Source organism: Rhineura floridana, chromosome 6 (assembly GCF_030035675.1).
Source record: "Rhineura floridana isolate rRhiFlo1 chromosome 6, rRhiFlo1.hap2, whole genome shotgun sequence".
Classification (NCBI taxonomy): Eukaryota; Metazoa; Chordata; class Lepidosauria; order Squamata; family Rhineuridae; genus Rhineura; species Rhineura floridana.
Window position 1 is genome coordinate 139,906,517 of NC_084485.1, and position 23,782 is coordinate 139,930,298.

The 23,782-nt window shown below is 40.2% G+C and overlaps 1 protein-coding gene across 4 annotated transcripts in view; it reads left to right on the top strand.

The window, feature by feature from the left end:
• The window catches only part of KCNT2 (potassium sodium-activated channel subfamily T member 2), a 341,069-nt gene that overhangs the window by 157,662 nt on the left and 159,625 nt on the right, over window positions 1-23,782 (top strand). For all 4 annotated transcript variants that reach the window (XM_061633982.1, XM_061633985.1, XM_061633981.1 and 1 more), the window contains one exon: window positions 19,707-19,887. In XM_061633982.1, coding sequence (XP_061489966.1) covers window positions 19,707-19,887 — 181 coding nt within the window. The remainder of the gene's footprint in view (window positions 1-19,706; window positions 19,888-23,782) is intronic.

Consider the following 23,782-nt stretch of genomic DNA (forward strand, 5'->3'; position numbering starts at 1 on the left):
TAACAGAGATGGGATTAGCATTAGAACAGGGGAATGCATTTTTGTTTTAACAATTCATAACATTATTAAAAAAACATATTAAACATTATACAACAAAAGCATATATAATCACTTTCAATATACCATATCAAAATAAAGAAATCTGAAGACAAAAGATCTTGACCTAAATTTTCTTCTAAATAAGTTTTAGCAAAGCATATATTTAAGTAGTCACAAACTAAAGAGAGAATTTATGATGTAATTCTGAAAATGGGACAAACTATATATTTTGTGGGACATTCCCCAGATTTAACCATTTTAGCATTGTGAACGTACAAAGCTTAGATTGAGGAAAGGGTTCCCCCCCCCCCCGAAGAAAGCTGGGAACATATTTGTGTTTGCAGAATGCAAGCTGCTTTTATTAGTGAATTTCTAAAAATAACATATTTTCAGTCAACTCTTCTTGACAGTAGTAGTAAATTACCCTCTTTCCCTAGTGTTAGCATTATTGTGTTGTGCTGGCATAACTGCAGAAAAGTAAAGAGGAATTGTATTCTATTTTCATGAATCATTGGCTAGGCAGTCAGCTAAACCGCAGTTTCAGAATAATCTTGGATAGAAGTAACAGACAGAATCCAATTGATGCTTCAGATTTTCTAATAAATCAGCAGGGCAAGCAGTCAGAAATGCATCCCTTGGTTTGAAATAGGAATATACATGAAGTAAAAAGAAGCAAGTGGATAAATGAAGGAGAATATATGACAGCAACTTTGATTTCTCCTCTCCCTTGTGCTTGGTGCACAGCAAACACTCTGAAATAAAAATAATACTGGGCCAGAGCTCTGCTCTTTAATGACATCCTGTCCAAATTCTGTTGTATGGCTTCAAAACTATAAGTGTTTCTAAATCCAGATAAAAGTTTATAGCACACTTTGTTCTTGCTCTGCCAGTGCAAATAATTATGAAATGGTGCCAGTGTTTCAAAATCCTTATACAGGCCTTCCTGTGTTAGCATATAGATCTACATAAATAATACATATCAGGAATATAGTTGTGTGGAAATGGTTTGTCGATTAATGTTTCAGTACCATTAATAACTTTACTTGAGTGGCAAGAGTGCTGCTCCTCTGTGGCTGCGTCTCATATTTCTCAAGTAATGTATGAAGTATGGAGGTTGTGTAGGAAGTTGGTACCACAACCACAGATCAGGAGGGTTCCTATTATCATATCAGGATTTCCCCATATAATCAATTCCTCCCTTGTGATTTCTTCATATTGTATGTTGCTAGGGTGGTATGGGAAGCAACCACAGAGAAGCAGCATCTTGGGTAGCGTATGAATCAGTCCTTAGAAGCCCATGCTTACCTCCTAAAAAGGCATGTACATCTAAATCCTCTTCTGGTACACTGCTAAGTAGTACTTGGAGAACAGGAAGTGAAGAGAAGAAGTGCACAGAGGTTGCGGCAGTAGCTCCTAGAGACGGGTGCAGTTGAAGATACATCAGTGGACCAGCTGAGGTCTCACTCATAGTGTGCAGTTCATTCAGTCACATCAGACAAAGGATTTTCTTTTAAACGTGTATGTTTGTGTGCACACGGGCTATGTGACTAAGAGTTATTCTGCTCATGTTGCAAGACATAATTATGTTTTGGTCTAGAGTTTTGCTAAGTAATCATTAGCTTAGCTTGTTTACTGTGGAAATAATACTGCTTGTTTTCTCTTGTTGCTATCATCATCTTTACTTACTAACTTACTTATAATAACTTAATATACTGCCTTTTAACAAAAAATGTACTCAAGGCAATTTGACTGCTCCCTTGTATTTCTGTTTTTCCACAGAGATGAATGAAGCAGGTGTTAAAATATCAAATGCCAATCTAATATTTTTTTTGTGACAGTATTCAGTAATCTGATTCTAGAAAGAAGTAAGCCCTATTCAGGCATTTTGATTAGGGTGGAATTAAGAAATCATTCAAAGGGAAGCATAAAGACAAGTGCACTAGCTCTGCCCCCTGTTGTGTTGTTGTTCCTGTCGCCTTTCACAAGCTGAAGGGCAAGCTTCTCAAGTGGCGAGTGTCCTGATCTCATGGAGGCTGTCTGAGCATTTTAGAACCCTGGAAACATAAGGATTCTAAGATGCATGGAGATCCTCTATCAGTACAGGAGGCTCCCTGATGCAGAAGCTCACCCTCCAACACAGGAGGCAACAAAAGGGGTGAAGCTAGTACATTCATCCCTTAACATGTGTGTTTACCGAACCCCTAATCAGTGTGGCTGAAAAGGGCTGTTAAAAAGAGTATCAGTACGATTCTGATTATGGCCTGCCCCCTGTGGCACTAGTGGTTTGCAGGGTCTGCGCCTGTTAGAGCTGCCTCATTCTTTGAGATGCCACAGGCCTGTACACTTGTTTAACATGTTCTTGAGTAGCCAGTTATTGTAATGATTGATTTATATGTACTGTGTGTGTATTGCATGCATACATACATACATACATATATATATGTGGTTGGCATAAGTTTTCAACCCCTGTGCTGTGGAAGCGCCCAGTTTACAGATGAAAGAAATTGCCCTATCGAGGACACAATTACCTTACCATTGGCCTCCACCGGTGAACCGTTAAAGTTGCTGTCACATTGTCAGGGTAAAAACCCCACTGCTGAAGGATCATTGGTCAGGCTGTGGATCTGAAGGAAAATGAAGACAAACGAGCATTCTACAGAAGTGAGAGATAATAAAATACAAATGCATAGATTAGGAAAAGGGTACAAAATAATATTGAAGTGTTTGGATATCCCAGTGAGCACAGTTGGATCAATAATCAGGAAGTGGAAGCTGCCAAGAAAAGGCTGTCCCTCAAAACTCAGCACTCAAACAAGAAGTAGACTTGTGAGAGAAGCCACAGAAAGGCCAACAATCACTTTCAAGGGGCTACAGAGTTCAGTGGGTGGGAGTGGAGTAATGGTGCACCTGTCAACCATATCAAGAGCTGCATAGCACTGGCATGTATGGTGGGGGGGTGGCAATAAAGAAGCTGTTACTCAAAAAGTACCATCTGAAAGCATGTCTGGAGTTTGCTAGAAAGCACAAGTGCCCCAGCTGTGATGTGAGAAAAAGTTTTGTGGTCAGACGAGACTAAAAAAGCTTTTTGGCCAAAACTCAAAGCAATATGTATGGCACAAACCTAGCACTGTTCATGCCGTCCCTACAGTGAAGTATGGTGGTGGCAGCAGCATCATGCTGTGGGGATGCTTCTCATCAGCAGGGACTGGGCATCTTGTTAAAATTGAAGGAAGAATGGATGGAGCAAATACAGGGAAATACTGCAAGAGAACCTGCTTCAGTCCACTAAAAACTGAAGCTTGAGAGGAAATTCACTTTTCAGCAGGACAACTGATCCCAAGCACAAGGCCAAAGCAACACTGCAGTGGTTCAGAACAAAAATGTGAATGCCCTACAGTGGCCCAGTCAAAGTCCTGATTTCAATCCCATTTATAATCTGTGGCGCTCTTTGAAAATTGTGGTCCACAAGCAACGTCCAACCAACCTGAACAACCTGCAGTGAATCTGCCAAGAATGGGCCAAAATCCCTCCGACACTGTGTGCAAAGCTGGTACATACCTACCCCAAAAGACTTAAAGCTGTTATTACAGCGAAAGGTGCCACTCCCAAATATTAATGTGTGGGGGTTGAACATTTATGAAAACAACATGTTTCAGCTGTGCACAGCCCTGATATTTTGAGAGAGCGGTTTATAAATTATACAGCCAAGAGTGGCTGTATACTATAGCCAGCATGGATTTTTCACATTCCGCAATGTTAAATTGAAAATACCCCCATACCATTCTGATTCTTCCCATAAGTTCATTTCAAAACAAAACCTTACAAAATGTATAGTCCTGAACTCAGAAACGCTTGCTTAACAACCCTTTCAATTTTCATGGTGATATACAAAACAGTCAGAGAGAATACATAGTTCAAAGTCTAAAAATAGAGGGGGGGAAACCCAGAGCCCTTTTGGACTTTTTCTGTCAGAGTTCTCATAATCTGTTGAAATTCATTGAAAATCAGCCATGTTCACAGAGGACCTGGAATCCTATTACTGACCTTGCCCCATACTCTGACCTTCATCTTCTGCTGTTGAAAAGTTAAAAAAAAAATGCCTGACTGATTTTTAATTAATTTAATAAATTTTGGCTTGAACTCAATGATAGTGTTGGGCATGCTCAGTAAGAACCAACTGTCAGTGTTCTAAAAGCCAGACTCACAGCTGCTTTGTTTGCCTAATCAGGGCCCCACATCCACACCAGTCTTTGATTTCATGTGAGACAACCATGGCTTCCCCCAAAGAATCCTGGGAAGTGTAGTTTATGAAGGGTGCTGAGAGGAGACTCCTATTCCACTGACAGAGCTCCAGTGGCCAGATTGGTTTAACAGTCAGACACTCTGATTGAAGGTCTGTGAGGGGAACAGGGCATCTTCTAGCAACTCTCAGGACCCTTCACTAACTACACTTCCCAGGAGTCTTTGAGAGAAGCCATGACTGTCCAAAGTGAAATAAAGGACTGGTGTGCATGTGGCCCGGGACAGCTTTGGTTTAAATTTGGGTGGGAGGCTACATGTGCCTGCTGTAGGATAAAAAGGTGGGGGAAATACTGAAAAGCAATGATACTGTCCACGATGGTTTCCTTTTGGAAAGAAAATGGGCTTCCCCTCTGCCCAGTGCCCACCCACCTACCCACCAAATCTCCTCCCCTTCCCCTCCTCCTACCCTCCCTGCCCCTCCCCTGGGTCAGTGTTGGACTATGACCTGGGAGACCGGGGTTTGAATCTCCACACAGCCAAGGTCGCTGGGTGACCTTGGGCCAGTCACTGCCTCTCAGCCTCAGAGGAAGGAAATGGTAAAACTACCTCTGAATACTGTTTACCATGAAAACCCTATTCAAAGGGTCGCTATCGACTTGAAGGCAGTCCATTTCCATTTTCAAACATGATTGCACAGAAATAAATCCCACTGAACTCAAAAAGTATACAAATGATCAAACGCACACTCCCTTCACCTCCCTCCTATCTGCTTGCCCCTTCCCTTCCCCTTCCTTGCTCCGTCCCTCAGAGGCACATGTTACCAAACTACACAGGAAGTGGATTGGACATTGAAAGACCAACCCAAATTTTCTTCGCATTTAGACAAATTTGTAGGGCAGTACAATATGTCAGAGAGGAGGTCGGGTCTCCTGCTCCCCTGGTGCATTCACTATAGCTGCCCAATTTCCCTGCTTTTTAAAGTTTGATAGAAATATCTGTTGGCTATAGGTACGTTCTTAAACCGCAAGGTTTTTTGCCTATTAGTGAATACTCTTATGAATAAATGAATGAATAAATAAATTACTGCAGAGGCCCAGCTCCAGGTCCCTTTACTGCATTTTGTAAAATCTTGTGGGGCAAGACTTTTTCATTGTTGGCTTCATAGCTAGCAATCCAGAGAAGCCCATCAAGGCCACCTTATTTCTGGAATCCAGGTACAGAGTGAAGATTTGGCTGTTTTTCTCCTCCGGAATATTAAACAGGATTATTGAGATGCTGCTGGTGCTTTTTCTTTTGGGCTGGGTGATTAGGATTTTAGAAATTGTACACCACCACCATGGGCACCTTGTAAAATGATTACAGTGGGTTAGATTCAGACTCGGTCATGCTTAGCAGACTAAGTTGTGCTTAGACTAGACCCACTAAATCAGTGAGACTTTAGTTAGTCACTAGCTGATTTTTTATTTAAAAAGTTGCAGGATAGAGCAGGGCCTCCTGTCTTTGATGCTACCTTTGCTTTTCAGTCCTGTCCCATCCCACAAGTTTAGGTAACATATACTCACCAGGAGCACACAACAATATTTTGTTGTCGGCCCCACTTGTGGCACCTTTATAAGTGTATGACACTCTGTCAGGGCTTGGCACAAGGCCTTTGTCAAAATCCTCTTGTCCAGATCACTACAATGGATTCAGGGCCACAGTGATCTCAGATACCCCCCCTTCGAGCCGTAAACCATTGCAGGAGGTATAACACCTTATTCAAGGGATGAACACTGTTGTTTTTTCCTTGCACCCAAGACTAGGCCCTACAGGGATTTGGGGCTGAGGAGGATAAGCAAGCTCACCCTCTCCCTTAGACACCAAAGCCATTGTAGAGGACAAGCACAAAAACTAAGAGCCCTCTGAGCTGTTGAGATGTATTGCCAATCTCCTTGATGTGCTTTCACCTGCCACGTTACATGGACCTACCAGATGAGGTGGCTATGGCCCAGATGTATATGGCTGCAAAACTATCACCAAGTTGAAATCATGTTTCATTAAATTTCTATTGATTTTTTAAAAATAGTTTTTCTCATTTCCCCAGTAAATGCCAGAAAATTCAACAGCCAAAACCTAGTAATTATCTGTACCCTGGGAAATTGCCATCCCTTCTGGCCAATATTCAGGGAAATAAAATTATGCTTTGTATGCCTGTTGTTGTGTAGCCATGATCTCATAGCTCCACAACATGCCATTTTGAGGAATGTAATTTTTTTTTTTATGCATCACTACCAAACATGAGGCCAAGAGAACTAAGGCTACAATCCTAAATCCCACTTACCTAGGCAAAACCCCTCTGAATTCAGTAGGACTTGTGAATAGACATGGTTAGGATTGCACTAAAATACTTAGCTTGAATCAGCTCAATTAAGCATTTTTAAGGTCCATTTATTCTAAGGAGCAAGTTTAAAACCTTGAAAAATCTCCCATTTAAAAGAAATACAGCTTAAACATGCTGAAACTAGATCATGTCTAATAAAGATAAAACTCTTCCTGAATTGGTATCTTTTCTGACCCCCTATCTCAGCATTCCCCTCTGCATTTTAATTTTCATTTCCCCGTTAAGTTTAAGTGAGATCTTGAAGGAAGTAGATACTTGTACATATTTATAAAATTATTCTTTCTCATTTCTTGCAGTCCTAAAGCTTATAGGAGATGTGTGCAGGGTTTAATGCCCAGTTATGTGTATGTTTTTAGAAAAAAGTAAAGGATACTATATTGCTAAATCATGAGGCAGATGAACATCACCTATTTACAGATTGTGGTCTCTGCCATGAACATTGTCCGGGATGCTGACATGGAAGGGAGGCCTATAAGCACATAATTTAGTGTATGAGGGCTAGGTATACCACTGCAGCCATTATACTAGAGGTGGATAACCTGTGGCCCTGCATATGTTGACTATGAGGCTTCTGTGTGCAAGTCAGTGGTGCATTTGTCCTGGAAAAGACAATTTTAAGTAGATTGACCTTTGTAACCCCAGAGCTATTTGGGATTTTTGACTGGAAACCCACCTCTTCAGTATTAACTGTGGACTACATTGTAGGAATGCTGTAAAATTCTCCTCTCTCAACACAGCTCCCCAACCTACATAAAGATATATCAGTGAACTTCACTACAAGGTTGTTGTATACTATTATTTCAGCTGAACCTGTAACGTAGCAATAAAGAGAAAATATTACTCTGCAGGGTTGTTGTAAACCACTCAGTTCCTGACCTTTAACATTCAGTGTGAACTATGCTGCGGGGTTTTCATGAGCTTCTCTCTCCCAGCTGCATGCAGCCCTTTCCAACCTCCCAAATGGGTACAATGAACTACATTTGCTTTGGAGCCTGCATTACTAGGACTATTTTTGAAGTGTTTCACACTAAATAAGAACTGTGTTAGAAAGAGCTGGAACACATCTTGTTCTGGCTACCTTTTGAGGGGCAGTGAGGTGGGCTTGCTTGAGCCCAGTCTCAGCTACATTTAAAATCTTGGATTCCTCTGTTGATTTTTATGTGTAAGTTCTCACCTTTGTCTCTAGGGAAATAATAAATAGTTTATCAAACTAGGAAATGACCTCTCTAAACATTGAGGTGGTTCTGACCTTTTAATATTTGTGTCTTTTCCACTGTCCTCTTTTGCTGTCTCCTTGGAGAGAAATGGAACGTAGAACAACGGATGAAAAGAAACAGAATGGCCCACTTTCTATTCTCCTCCTTACACCCTCTCACCTTGGCGGCGGGGGAGAGGTTCACACAAATTCTATGTGTAGTGGGGACCATAGGATCAGCAGGCCATCCACATGTTCCCCTAATGTCTGTGTGTTCAATGGAAGTTGGAAGGAGTTTTATGTATCCAAGTTGAGCTCCTCCATGCTAGGAGGGCCCTTTCTAATCAGGGTGAGTAGGGCGTCATTTTGATGCATGAAGGAGTTTGAGGGAACCCCCTGCTCTCTCACCTAGTCTGCTTGCCTGCTGATAGCAGTATTCTGGATGTTTTCCTGAGTTGCCACTGCTTCCTCTTCCTCTTCACCTGCCTCTTTCAGCCAGACAGCTGATTCTACATTGCCCTTGTCCTGGTTTTCTTTTCCAACTAGCTTGAAGTTTCAGGGCTATTGAGCATGCTCATACATCATTGGGCTGCTTTGTGGGTTTTCTCCCTTTTAAGGGGAGGGGGTTTAAATGTTGTACTTCTGCAAAAGTACAAAAGCCCCAAGCCTGCTGATAACCTTGCCTTAGATCTATGATGACATTGTGTGGGGATGCTGCTGTTTTGGCCACATAAAGAGTGACCCTCACCTGAACTTCCCAAATAGAGGGAGCAATATTGGCTGCAGATTCCTCTTTCACATTATGGCTAATGGCCATAGTTGGATCTGTCCTCTATGAATTTGTCTCATCCTTTTTGTCAAGCTAATCATCAGGTAGTATGTGTCATCACATCTTGTGGTGGTGAACTGTACACAAGTTAGTGATTCATTTTGTGAAAAACTACTTCCTTTTCGTCTGTCCTGAATGTGCTTGATCTAGAGTTCTATTATTATGAGAGAAAAGGAAAAACCTTTCTCAATGGAGTCGAATGAGTGCACAATTTTGTAAAGTATCTGTTTCACTTACTTTGTCTTTCCTGCCCTTAAAAAAAAACTAAAAAGCTCAGCCATTTCCCCCCCTCAATTTTTTATTTACAGATATAACAGAAAAGAAAAAAAAGATAATTATATTAATAAACAACAGCAACAAAAAACCACATTGCGAGCTGACATTAACAATAAGAATATTCCATCAATCCTCATTTAAATGTATGAGTTAATATGGGCAGTCCAAATAAATCAAATTGACGATAATAAGTCATGCGCTCAAATGTTAAAAGGGCTCTGAGATCTTTTTTAATCTTCTCTGATAGAGAAACTGCTCTAGATTCTTGATCTCTCTCTCTCTCTCTCTCTCTCTCCTTTTTTTTTTGTGGGGGTGCTGTGCTATATTTTTGGGGTTGGGTAACCAGACCAATGTTCTATGGCCAAATATAGATTTACAAAATGGTATTATGATGATGACCAACCTGATTTTACTAATAATCCCTAATGTTGTTTTCAGAAGTATTACGCTTGGTACTGCTAGCTACTCAGGCAACTATGTGCCTGCACACAGTGCTAAGTTGGCAGCATCCATGCCCCTGCAATTTCACAGTGGCAAGGCAACTCCCTCCCTTATACAGGGGTGCTCATTGATGGAGGCTGGCAGCCTTCAGAGAACCACCACACAGCCCACTACAGATATTATGTTCACGGGTCTCGTTTATCCTTTAAATGTAAAGCCAGTTCCCAACATTCCATCTATAGTACGACCAAGAGAACATAATCCAGGATGGAATCATGAAAATGGCTACACTCACTGGAGAAATGCAGATTCCAAATAGGCTGGATGGGAAGAGATAAGCTGAAGCTGAACCCTGACAAAACCGAGGTACTGTTTGTGGGAGACAAGGGAACATTGGGGGTTTGGAGCTGGTGCTCAATGGGGTACAATTGCCCCTGAGAGACCAGCCTGGGGGTCATTCTTGACTCCCAACTGTCCATGGAAGCTCAGGTCTTGGCTGTAAGCCGGGTGGCGCTGTATCAACTCCATCTGATACGGAGGCTGCGCCCCTACCTTCCCAATCATCTGCTCCCATCGGTGGTACATGCCCTGGTCTCTCGCCTAGACTACTGTAATGCGCTCTATGTGGGGCTACTCTTGAAAGGTCCGGAAGTTGCAACTGGTACAGAATGTGGTGGCACGCCTGACTAAAGGCAGCCGGTGACGAGATCATATCACTCCAGTGCTAAAAGAGTTGCACTGGTTACCAGTTGCTTGCCAGGCCCAATTCAAGGTGTTGGTTTTGAGCTTTAAATCCCTACACGGTTTCGGCCCAGTCTATCTGAAGGAGTGCCTCTAGCATCATCAGCGATGCCGCCCAACAAGATCAGCCTCAAAAGACCACCTCTCCATCCCACCAGTTAAAACAGCCAGACTGGTGAGGACTAGGGAGAGGGCTTTTTCAATGGTGGCCCCCACCCTGTGGAACTCCCTCCCAAATGATCTCCACCATGCCCCGTCTATAATGAGTTCCCGCCGAGCTCTGAAGACCTGGCTCTTTAGGCAGGCTTTTGGGGTTGGCTAGGTTTTACTATTATTGCTTCAGATTGTTAATGTTTAATGTATTTGTGCCTTTTATTTTGTATGTCGCCCAGAGTGGCTGGATAACCAGCCAGATGGGCGACTAATAAATTTAATAATAATAATAATAATAATAATAGGCACTGCCAGAATTATTTTAAGCCTCCTCCTCAAGACCAGCCCCCCCCATTTAGTTTCAAGGAATAGGGAGGGGGCTCAGTCCTTGCTGTTCTTTTCCACTTCATGCCTCACCCTTATTAGGTTTTACTAAACTTTTGGTAGTTAAGAAACACAGTCCCTGTTTTCCCAAATTCTTCTTGTGCAATCCCATTTGCTTAAACCAAGAGCAGTGTCATATGTCCAAATGTTTCTGCAAATATTTAACTTTTAGTGGCCCACTTAATCTGGTTGCTTATCAGTTTGCTCTGCAGTTTTCTAGAAGTGATGGGGCTTTGTTGCTATAGACTCTTTTAACCATTAGTTTTGAATATAGCTATTTGAGAGTAACCACACTGGAGTTTCAAGAGTGCCACAATATAAGTTTAATTAAGTGGATTTCTCATTGGATTTAATCATTATAATTTGATGACGGTGATGTACACCTTGGGGAGTTCTCTACCTGGCAAAAGGGCAAGATAAAAAAAAAAGTAAATAAATCCAGCAGGGAGTACATGGTATCATGCTTGGAACTGGTCAAATATAAATGTTCAAATAAAACAGATAATGGACAATTGACCAGTGTAGCCATTTAGATTGTTTGGAGCATATTTGAAAAAGAGATAGTTACAGTTCTCTCTGACCACATGTGATAGAAATACCACAAGCCTCAAATACTCCTAAACCAACAGTCTTAGCACCAGAATAAAGAGCTGACCACTGCTATTAGCAACACACAGCTGTTGTGGCAGCCCATCATGGCCCTAATCCCGCTAATAGTTTTCAGAGGGCATACTCACAACTATCATCACAAATAACTCACTTTATTGGTTTCAGCAGGACTAATTTTAGCTGGCTAATGTTCAATTACTGCACTAACAATCAAAATGAAAGCCAAGAGCCAGATTAACAGCCTGTCCCTTGAAGCTGTGCCTGGATGATTCACACTGAAATAGACCCTTGTGTGACACAGCAGAGATTGGACAATCACGACGAAGGCTGTTGTAGACATCCCTTATCTTAAGGATGTTCTCCAAACTGCAGGGCTTGAGTGCTCCATAGAACACTGTGAATGTTCTTTTTATCAGAACATCTTCCACTCCATATCAGTCTAGAGAACATTCTGCAGCTTCAGTGTCATTTATTTTTGGACATTTCAGATCTGGAGCAGCAAGTGTGGAGAGCTAAACAGAATGAAAAGTAGCATGATAGCATGTTTGCTTTTACTCTAACTTTTTCATACATCCATGCAGTTTCAAGATATTTCACAGATAGTTGTTTGGAAGATCTCCCTTCACTTTTTTATATAGATATAAATAAGATATCTATTGCTAATAAGAAAGAGTTGTGTGAGTAACTTTAGCAGTGAAGAGATAATTTCTCCAAGCACTATAGGGAAGGATAAGAGAGAATTTAGCAGTGATCTGAAGACAGTCATTAAACATTCAACTTCCCCGAAGCAACAACTCACCATATGCTCAGAGGCACATGTTACCAAATTCTTCCAAGCTACACAGCAAGTGGATTGGACTGTGAAAGACCAACCCAAATGGTGTTTGCATTTTGACAACTTTGTAGGGCAGTCCAATATCTCAGAGAGGAGTTCAGGTCTCCTGCTCCCGTGGTGCATTCACTATAGCTGCCCAATTTCCCTGCTTTTTAAAGTTTGGTAGAAATATCTGTGGGCTATAGGTACATTCTTAAATTGCAAGTTTTTTTGCGTATTAGTGAATATTATTATAAAGATGGGCTCACATGAAGAGAGGTTGTTGCATAGGTGCTATAAAATTCATGCTTGCTAATTAGAGTATAAAACTTTATGACAAAATATTTTGATAAGAGAATGATGAGGACACACGTCAAGACATTCTCCCTTTCCCATATCAGCCTACATGTGGTGAAATTTCCACAATTTACAGTCATGGTTCACAGTCTTTATCACATAAAGGTGACAGATATGATCCCGGTATTTACGTACATGAGATGCCTGTGTGATTTGCTCATCTCCCATAATTTTATTACCATCTCTCTCTTTGGTGCAAGAGAGAGAAAAAGTGGACTGTTATTAGCAGGGTGAGCCAATTCTAGAACAGCATCATATGTCAATTAATATTGTTATATATGTATGAACAGAGACCACATTTTGAGAGCATGCTATTGAGCAAAAATATCACCTTCCTTCCAGATGGCTCTGTAAATTGCAAAACCAAGTAATCTGAAAGGAAAGCTTTTTTTTGTTTGGCTCTTGTCTCACTGTAAGTTTAAAATATAGCTTACAATGGAACAAGAGATGAAGTATAAGCTGGGGGATGGTTTGCAGAGACTGTAATGAAAGGCTTTGCAGTTATTATTGGTTGTTTGACTTGGGAAACTTTCCAGTTCTTGGTTACTCAAGCTCATAGGATACACAATTTTGTTTGTTCCCTCATTCTTAGAGGGGACTTTCCCACTTGTCCCCAAAGCCTTAAGCATCCCACCACCACCACCAAAATATTTGCTTAGCTATGTGTCAGTAGGAATTGGTGTCCAAAATAGATTTAAGGTGAAAAGCAAAACAATACTCTGCCTGTATGTGGAAATGTTGTTGTTGTTGTTTGCTTCAAAAGAACTTTTAGGGGAATAATATTAGTTTTGTATTGCTTCCAGTCATTATGAGCTATACAAAACTTGTATTCTGAACTTGCCAATAGAAACAATAGTATATGTTAACTCATGTCTAACCCTTTCGGCTAGTAAGTCATTGTCATAAAGTGCCACTAGAAATTGGTACAGAACTATTTCAGTATGGCATCCACAGCAATGACAATTTCCTCTGAATTGATTTTTCAGCCAGATGAACTTTTTGAAGAACTTTCAGAAGTGGGGGCTGCATTTTTATTGTGTTTCATTCTCATTCTTACTTTCTGTCTATATGGTGTTCCTCTTCACTCGGAGAGAAGCACATTTGAAGAGAAGTACTACAGGTTATTTAGAAATAGAATGAATATGGAAGAGAGAGAGCTCAAACTTCCACTTCATTATTTTTATTTATTTATTTATTTATACCCTGCCTTACGGACAAAGGCCCTCAAGGCAGCTTACAAAAAACACAAATATAAAAATACAATATAAAATACATCAATAAAACAATTTACAAAATACAATTTACAAATATTACAAAATACAAAAATTACAAAATACAAAAAATACAAATATTTATGGCTCAGTAGTGTGTATATCCTGTAGATTTATTTGTTCTCCATGTTTCTTGAACTGTAACACAGGAGTGCTCAGGCCCAAAACTATTACAGGGCAGCTCTGCCTCTGAGCCATGCCTTCTAGGTTGTAAAGTTATAAGCAGACGGCCGTACAACCTGGTTCTTTGGCTGGTCACTTCAAGTTTCAGCAGACAGACACCTCTGCACTGCAGCTCTTTCAGGGACAGACTTTCCTTCCACACCCTGGCTTCCGCAATCTTGGGCTCTCTTTCCTCCTTTAGCAGGTCTACCTGCTGCCCTACCATCTGCCTGAGAGGGGTGAGCAGTGCCTCGGCTGCAGCAGGCCCGTCCATGTTGGCTCTGGCACCGATGTTCTGCGGGAGTGGCGAGGAGAGAGGGTCGGCGGGGTGGGGATGCCTGGTGACCAGAGGTCAGCGTGAGGCTGCTTGCGGCTTGGTCGGGCCGGCTGTGTAGAGCGAGGCACCAGGGCCTGGGCTGAGGGGACAAGGTCTGCTCATACTGCAGCGCCCGCTGCTCCAGACCGCCATCTGCCGCCATCCCAGTTGGCTCTGCGGTCTCTTTACCATGCTAACATGATGGGGCCACATGACCAGTGGAGGCATGTTGCCAAAAGCAGCTATACTTGTTCCTGTTAACCTAGTAGCATACCCTGAGAGAAACAAAATATACAAAAAGGCAAGTGCAAAGTGCCCTCATATTGGTTTCCAATAAAAAGCTATTCCATTGTTAACTCCACACATGTGGGACCAAGATCTGTGGGCCTCTAGTAACATTAAAACCCAAGTTCTTTTAAATTTCAAACCAAGTCAGGAAACTGCTGTATCCCATTTCCTTGCCAAGATTTAGTAACCTGCTTTATTTTAATGCCCCCCCTTTTGTATATGATGTTCTCTTCATTTTCTGTCATTGAGGAAGATCTCCCATTTAATTCTTTTTCAACAGAACTTTTCACATTTACTTAGGAAATACGTACTTGCAAAAAAAATAGAGTGGCAAAAGTTTTTGAGTAAACACAGAATGAAACCATCTCTTTACGGGAACTAGATAAAAGATTTCAGTAAATAATGACTCACCACTCCAAAGTTCAAGTAGTTCATGAATGTGACTAATCTTACATGTTAGCTGTATCACACTCCCCTGCCACTCAATTCCTCATCTGTCTGTGCATTACTTGCTTCTGGGTGATATGTGCCCTTTGTTGCCTTAGGAGACAAAGGTTGCTATAATGCTGAGTTAAATCTGCTCTGCCTCCTGGACATCTATGTTCCTTGCAGCAAACTAACTTTTTTTTTAATGAAGTGACAGTATATAGACTTGTGTTGACATTTTAATCTTTATTATTTACTGTTATTTCTTTAAAGCAGCTTACAAATATCAATAATAAAACTATTGATGGAAAGATCACAGTTCTCTCAGTTTCTCATTTTCCAATCTTAAATTCAATTCTTCACATATCTGCAGCAAATTTTTTTTAAAAAAAATCCTTATGAAAATTATTCAGCCCTTTGGTGTGAATTTCTACTAATAAACACAATTTTGTATACAGTTTTGACTAATCACACATTTTTGCAAGCAATTTATCCTAATGTATTTTTGTATGTTAGTTTCCCTAATATATTCATTTCTACACACACTTTTCCCTAATACATGCATTTGTACAAACAATCTTTGGTTGGAAAACTGCATCAAAGATTCAGATGAGTGTATATTTTGAAGAATGGCTGTGTTTTGGTTCTCATACTATTTTGGAATGTACAAATTTGATAAATTTGGCTTTAAGTGTGAGTGGAATCTAATTTCTCCCCTATCCCTACCCACAGACTCACAATCTAAAAAACTGAATACAAAAGGAAAAGGGAGGAGAAAAAAAGGAAACTCAACCACTAGATCTTGGTTACAGAGTTGTTGCAATGACCAGCTAGAATGGATAAGAGGAAGAGTCAAAAGTACCTCGTTTCTCAGCAGAGCCAATGGAGAGGCCCTGAAGCCCCATCCCTCCCTCTGTAAACAGCATATTTTGTTAAAGTGTTAGCCATAATGTTAAATAATAATTTGTTTTACATTGGTCACTTTAAATTCCTACACGTCTGAGAGCCCAGGCTACATGTGTGATCACACGAGAAAGCAGCCTGACGACTTGAGCACTGATTTACAGCTGCTTTTTCCTGATCTTCTGTTCCACTTCCCACAACTGTTAGAGAAAAGCAGCTACATGAGGCAACATAAGGGGAATGATGATTCAGACCTGCAAAAAAAAAAAGAGAGCATTGATTACACATTTACTACACATGGTGTGTTTCATGGTGTCACGCTTTTGGAAGGATCTATCCAGGGCTAACATAGAATACTGGATTAAGCAGGTCTGGAATGAAGCATTGTTAGATAAACTAATGCAAAAACTGAGTCTTTAGAGGTCAAAGTAAAAGAGATAAATTTGTTTTGACTTGGTATGATTTTATAGAATACATGAGCCAGGAAGAACATGGTCAAGTTCCTTTGGAAGCATATCAGTGGTTCCAGTTTCTTTAAGCGGGTCTCTCCCCCCCCCCCCATTTTCTCATTTATCCTGTACCCAAAAAGGAAAGGGAAAGAAGAAATACAAGTAACACAAGCATTGAACATTGTAAATGAAATATCCTGACTTTAAAAGTTGACTTCCATAAATGCACTGTAACACCAACCCGATATGAGTTTATTTTAAATTATTTTGTGAATTTTGCATGATTTATATATAATATTTTGATGATTATTAATTATGTTTAATAATAGCATAAAATTAATAAAGATTGTTTTTTTAAAAAAGGGGGAGGGAGAAGCTACCAGCATCACATATTTCCCTGGGAATACAGGGACAACTGGTGGGTGGGCAAGCAAGTACCATTACTGATGTCACCTACGGAGCTGTGTCTTGGATATGATCAGGAAGATCCCCAAGGGAAGAAGACAACAATTGCCAGAGCCATTTGGAACTCTGGCCATATTGACACTTTACTTGTTTTCCTACATATTCCTGAGGTAATGTTTGAATTATTTGGGTTAAAATCAGAACTCTTAAGCATTTAAGAAACTATCCCAAGATCATGAAGTGAAATAAGTTACTCTAAAACTTTCTTATATTTATTCCTGAAAATGTATTAGGTCAGTCTTGGAACCTGGAAAGACTCTTTTTTGGGGTGGGGTAGGGTGGAACGCTGAAGCTTATAACAAGACATGCCAATTTTGCCCAAAGTCAGTCGAGTCTGAATGGGTGTATTCATGGTGTAGAAAGAACCTGGCAACCGTGGTCTGCTGAAGTTTGTGAAAAGACCTGGTAACTTTGCCCAAAGTCAGCCTGCATGTTATGGGTGTGCCTGTGGCCCAGATAGAATCTGGCAAAACACTGAGCATAAATGAATGTTTTTGGGGAAAAGAATAATAAGACAAACATTGAGCATAAATTAGTATTGTTGGTGAAAAGAACAACAAAAGAGGTATTTGAGCCACAGATATCCAGCCGTGACTTACAGCATGCTTAATTAAATGATAGGGCACAGTATAAATGCAAATGCAAACCATTAGTCAGATACAGGTTTTCCTCACTTGAATTTTCCTCTAATAAATGGATTCCTAACAGATTTCTTGGGGAAAAGTTGGAAGGAGGTGGGGAAGAAGATGAATTACTGTATACACACTAGAGTCTAAATACTGTCTGGTCTTACGCTATGGGCAAAGTCAGTGAGCCATCATAATCTTTATGATCAGACATGAGTTGCCTCTTGGTAGTGCATTGCATATATCAAATCCAGATGGCATTAACTGAACCAATCCTGCATGCTCAGGAAAATGTTTCCTTTTAGAGTAGCACCACTGAGACTGCACATGGAGGTCCCTTTACTTGAATATAGTAAGATCTTGGATCAGAGGTCTTTCTCTGCAGCTATCCAAAAGAGTTCCTGTAACTGGAGATGCTTGGAACTTAACTTGGGTCCTTCTGTATGCAAAGTCCATGTTCCACCCTTGTATTGTAGTCCCTCCGTGCAACATAGGTGGTATGTAATACTGATCCAAAATTTTATCTACTAGTATTCAGCTAAGTCCTGCTTGGAGTAGACCTTTTGAAGTTAACAGGCATGACTTACAAGTTTATTAATTTCAATAGTTCTATTCTTAAGTAGGACTTAGTTGATTACACCCCTATATTTCTCTGTACAAGATCTCCTTTATGGTATGAGAGGAGTCCATGTATACATGTGCATCATTCAGTGAGCATAAAGTGATGTCTTGCCTTCATGAAACATGCTATGCAGAGCTTTCATATTTGCCTCTAGTGTTTTTTGATAGAAGCAGTTCACACATTCAGCCACAAGTCACTCCGATTACGCATTGGGTAATGTGTTATTGAATAATATATTTGCATATGTGTTTCAGCTCTTCACAGATTCATCTTGGCAGGTCTTAATATCTGACATTAACCAACAGTTGCAATAACAAAGTTAGAAGGCAATCTCAATAAAGTTCAGTTGAGAAAATGCATTACATTATTGAGTGTGCACCTTATGTTCTCTCCTTTAAGTACAAAAACAGCATATAGAACCTTGCAATGGGACAAGTTGGCTAATTGCATTTGCTTGCCAAAACCATATCCATGCCCATTCTGTGTTCATACTTAAAAGCCTTGGCAGCTGGTATTCAGCACCTGTTAATTTTCCCTTGCCTCATAGTTGATCTTGCCACTGTGGTCACATAATTCTACTTAAAATAATAAGGGACATAAGGATAATAATAGCATTTCTTGTCTGTATAGTAAAATGAAGAGTGCAGATTTTTTAAAAAATGGTTTAATACCTAAATATGACTGCAACACAGAAAGCTCTAAGTGTAATTTTCTCTCCATCCCTGATGTTTTCAGTTGGGGAAATTTCCAGGCGTCTCATACTACAGTAACCTTGTCCAGATACTTAACAGATCCTAGCAATTGCAGTGTGCTTGTCAGCTTCTGAGATAAAAGGGTAAAAGGAAATGTTGAAATATGGGAGAGTTTAAGATGCACAGAACTCTTCTTCAGATAGCATGAAATAGAATACATTATTTAAAGTTTTGTTTTCCTACTCTGCTCTTCAGTCAAAGCTGAAAAAGGCTCCCTGAGCTGCTTGACATTGCCATAAACATGACAGTGACTGTCCTAAGGTTTGCAATCTAAAAAGATGTGACACAAAAAGAAAATGTATTTAGACTTTAGGATGGTGGAAGAAATAGGCACACTTGGAGCCCCTCCAGATGACCTATCTATTGAGCATTCATCCTGATTTGCTTGCAGAAAGCGTACCAGAGGTTAGATTTATATGCAGTCTTTATTGAGCATTCATCCTGGCTTGTTTGGAGGGCAGTTATAACAATGAGCTTTCATCTGGATCCTAATTGCTTGTGGGGTGTTTGCACATCTTCCCGTTCACCATTCATTCATCCCATACTTTTCAGTGCAGCTCCCCATCACTTTCCAAAACACAACATGTTTTTTTTTTAAAAAAAAGAAAATGAAGGAGGATTTGCTGCACCAGGGTGACAGAGAGTTTTAATTTACTTTGACTGCATGAACCTAAAATTCTGCTATGTGATTCAATACCTCCTGCAAAATACTGAGAGTCTGGAGGCCTCATTGGTTACATGTTGTTTTAATGACTAGCTGAGGTGGAAAAAGTCAAGGAGAGGAGGAGCAAAATGTTGCTGAACTCTCAACTGCTGCAATTATTGTGAATCGTAAAATATTATCTTGACAAGAAGTGTATTTCCATGAATGCAAGTATGCATACCAAAAATCTGATCCCCTCGCAAGCAGAATTGTCCTAGTTACAGGTGTTGTTTTTGTTTTTATTCATTCTTTTCTTTACATAGTATTTGTGGAATTCAGCATCTGGAGCGAGCAGGGAACAAGCTGACTCTCTTTGACTCCCTTTATTTCTGCATAGTGACATTTTCCACTGTGGGCTTTGGGGATGTTACTCCCAAGATCTGGCCTTCAAAACTTCTGGTTGTCATTATGATCTGTGTTGCCCTTGTGGTGTTACCAATACAGGTAATTTTTTCTCTCATTATAGGGATTATTTTTTTGTTAAATGTATCTTAATGTGTCTTAATAACTAGATGCTCATTGTTCATCCTCTTTTCAAAATAACCATATATTTTTCCATTTATATAAAGAAACATTGTAAGTATTATTTACTGGAAAAGGTTTATATTGGCATTGAAACAACCATTAAATACATTTTCTACATCTATGTGTGATGAGTGATGTTTTGTCTTTGCTGCAGTCCAACTAAATTATACTCAGAGTAGACCCATTGGAATAATGCAGTGAAGTTAGTCACATTGGCTTGATTTCATTTGGGTCTACTCTGAGTATGGCTTAGTTGGATTCAACCCCTAGAGTATGTACCTTGCTTTTGGAAGAAATTGGAAGTTGTCACACTGAAGTATTTAATTCATTAATTTATTTATTTTTCTTTTCAGAATTTGCATTCTGTAGTCATAGTGTTGTTTTGTTCAAAAGAGACTTGCGGGGAAACCAAGGGCCTGTTTCAGAAGCAGGGGTGAGGAATCCTCTCTCTCTCACAAACACACACCCACTCACTCTTCCTTTTTGTTTATTTTATTTTTTTGCAAGTATCTCTTTCTGTAGCTGACAGCTTTTAATTTCCATCCTTGGCCATCCAAATCTTTATTGCTTATCCAAAAGGCATCATCATTTGATAGTACAATAAAAAGTGGGACATAATTGCATCCATGCACAGACTGATGTACTGAGTTCAGAAACTTGGTATAGATTGTAAACAATTATTAATAATTTCCCTAGGACATAAGAACATAAGAAGAGCCTGCTAGATCAGGCCAGTGGCCCATCTGCTCCAGCATCCTGTTCTCACAGTGGCCAACCAGGTGCCTGGGGGAAGCTCACAAGCAGGACCTGAGTGCAAGAACAATCTCCCCTCCTGAGGCTTCCGGCAACTGGTTTTCAGAAGCATACTGCCTCTGACTAGGGTGGCAGAGCACAGCCATCATGGCTAGTAGCCATTGATAGCCCTGTCCTCCATGAATTTGTCTAATATTTTAAAGCCATCCAAGCTGGTGGCCATTACTGTGTCTTGTGGGAGCAAATTCTATAGTTTAACTGCGCTGAGTAAAGAAGTACTTCCTTTTGTCTGTCCTGAATCTTCCAACATTCAGCTTCTTTGAATGTCCACGAGTTCTAGTATTATGAGAGAGGGAGAAAAACTTTTCTCTATCCACTTTCTCAATGCCATGCATAATTTTATACACTTCTATCATGTCTCCTCTGAGCCGCCTTTTCTCTAAACTAAAAAGCCCCAAATGCTGAAACCTTTCCTCATACGGGACTCGCTCCATCCCCTTGATCATTCTGGTTGCCTTCTTCTGAACCTTTTCCAACTCTATACTATCCTTTTTGAGATGAGGCGACCAGAACTGTACACAGTATTCCAAATGCGGCCGCACCATAGATTTATACAATGGCATTCTGATATCGGCTGTTTTATTTTCAATACCTTTCCTAATTATTGCTAGCATGGAATTTGCCTTTTTCACAGCTGCCGCACACTGGGTCGACATTTTCATCGTGCTGTTCACTACAACCCCGAGGTCTCTCTCCTGGTCGGTCACCGCCAGTTCAGACCCCATGAGCGTATATGTGAAATTAAGATTTTTTGCTCCAATATGCATAATTTTACACTTGTTTATATTGAATTGCATTCGCCATTTTCCCGCCCATTCACTCAGTTTGGAGAGGTCTTTTTGGAGCTCTTCACAATCCCTTTTTGTTTTAACAACCCTGAACAATTTAGTATCGTCAGCAAACTTGGCCACTTCACTGCTCACTCCTAATTCTAGGTCATTAATGAACAAGTTGAAAAGTACAGGTCCCAATACCAATCCTTGAGGGACTCCACTTTCTACAGCCCTCCATTGGGAGAACTGTCCATTTATTCCTACTCTCTGCTTTCTGCTTCTTAACCAATTCCTTATCCACAAGAGGACCTCTCCTCTTATTCCATGACTGCTAAGCTTCCTCAGAAGTCTTTGGTGAGGTACCTTGTCAAACGCTTTTTGAAAGTCTAAGTACACTATGTCCACTGGATCACCTCTATCTATATGCTTGTTGACACTCTCAAAGAATTCTAATAGGTTACTGAGACAGGACTTTCCCTTGCAGAAGCCATGCTGGCTCTACTTCAGCAAGGCTTGTTCTTCTCTGTGCTTAGTTAATCTAGCTTTAATAATACTTTCTACCAGTTTTCCAGGGACAGAAGTTAAGCTAACTGGCCTGTAATTTCCGGGATCCCCCCTGGATCCCTTTTTGAAGATTAGCGTTACATTTGCTACTTTCCAGTCCTCAGGCACGGAGGAGGACCCGAGGGACAAGTTACATATTTTAGTTAGCAGATCAGCAATTTCACCTTTGAGTTCTTTGAGAACTCTCGGGTGGATGCAATCCGGGCCCGGTGATTTGTCAGTTTTTATATTGTCTATTAAGCCTAGAACTTCCTCTCTCGTTACCACTATTTCTCTCAGTTCCTCAGAATCCCTTCCTGCAAATGTTAGTTCAGGTTCAGGGATCTGCCCTATATCTTCCACTGTGAAGACAGATGCAAAAAATTCATTTAGCTTCTCCGCAATCTCCTTATCATTCTTTAGTACACCTTTGACTCCCTTATCATCCAAGGGTCCAATCGCCTCCCTCAATGGTCTTCTGCTTTGAATGTATTTATAGAATTTTTTGTTGTTGGTTTTTATGTTCTTAGCAATGTGCTCCTCAAATTCTTTTTTAGCATTCCTTATTGTCTTCTTGCATTTCTTTTATTTATTTTTATTTATTTATTAAATTTATATACCGCCCGACTAGCGATTGCCAGAGTTTGTGTTCCTTTTTATTTTCTTCATTTGGACAAGGCTTCCATTTTCTGAAGGAAGACTTTTTGCTTCTAAGAGCTTCCTTGACTTTGCTCATTAACCATGCTGGCATCTTCTTGGCCCTGGCGGTACCTTTTCTGATCTGCAGTATGCACTCCAGTTGAGCTTCTAATATAGTGTTTTTAAACAACTTCCAAGCATTTTCGAGTGATGTGACCCTCTGGACTTTGTTTTTCAGCTTTCTTTTTACCAATCCCCTCATTTTTGTGAAGTTTCCTCTTTTGAAGTCAAATGTGACTGTGTTGGATTTTCTTGGCAATTGGCCATTTACATGTATGTTTAATTTAATAGCTCCATGGAGTGATTAAAAAAAATGTGTACATAATTATTCCCACTCCACAAAAATATACCTGTTGGTTACTTCTCCACAATCAACCAATGAATTATTTTTATTTATTTATTGGCTGTTCTTCAGCAAATGTTCTCAGAGTATCTTGCAGTGGGTTCCACAACTGAAAAGTACTTCACTCCACCCACCTACCTCAGTTCAGATGATGGCGAGACTCAGAGCAAGACTTATTTGAAGCCATCTTTAAAGTTATGAACTGCTTAGCATATACAACAGGAAAATGGTGTGTGATTTAACAGAAGCTACATGTTTCCTTAGAGGGAGCAGGGAACCTTCTCAGACTGAGCTTCTCATTCCCTCATGGGAAACCATCAGGGGGCTGAATGACAGTGGTGGACAGGGCCAGAGAGAAAACTGGGTGGACCAATATGTGTGATTCTTATCTTTGCATAGTGGGCTACCTGCACTATATATGTATAGGATGTGCTAGAATTTTACCCTATTTGGATTTAGTACTGAATTTTCCATTAATTCACATTATCTGTCATTGCAGATCAGATTTTGATGTGGCAATTTTCTCTGGCTATTTTTGAAAACAGTTTTCTTTAAAAAACAACAACTCCACTCTCAAATATTAAGAATGATAATGTTATCAATATTTCCTTTCATTTATCAATATGTCCTTTCAAAACAGATA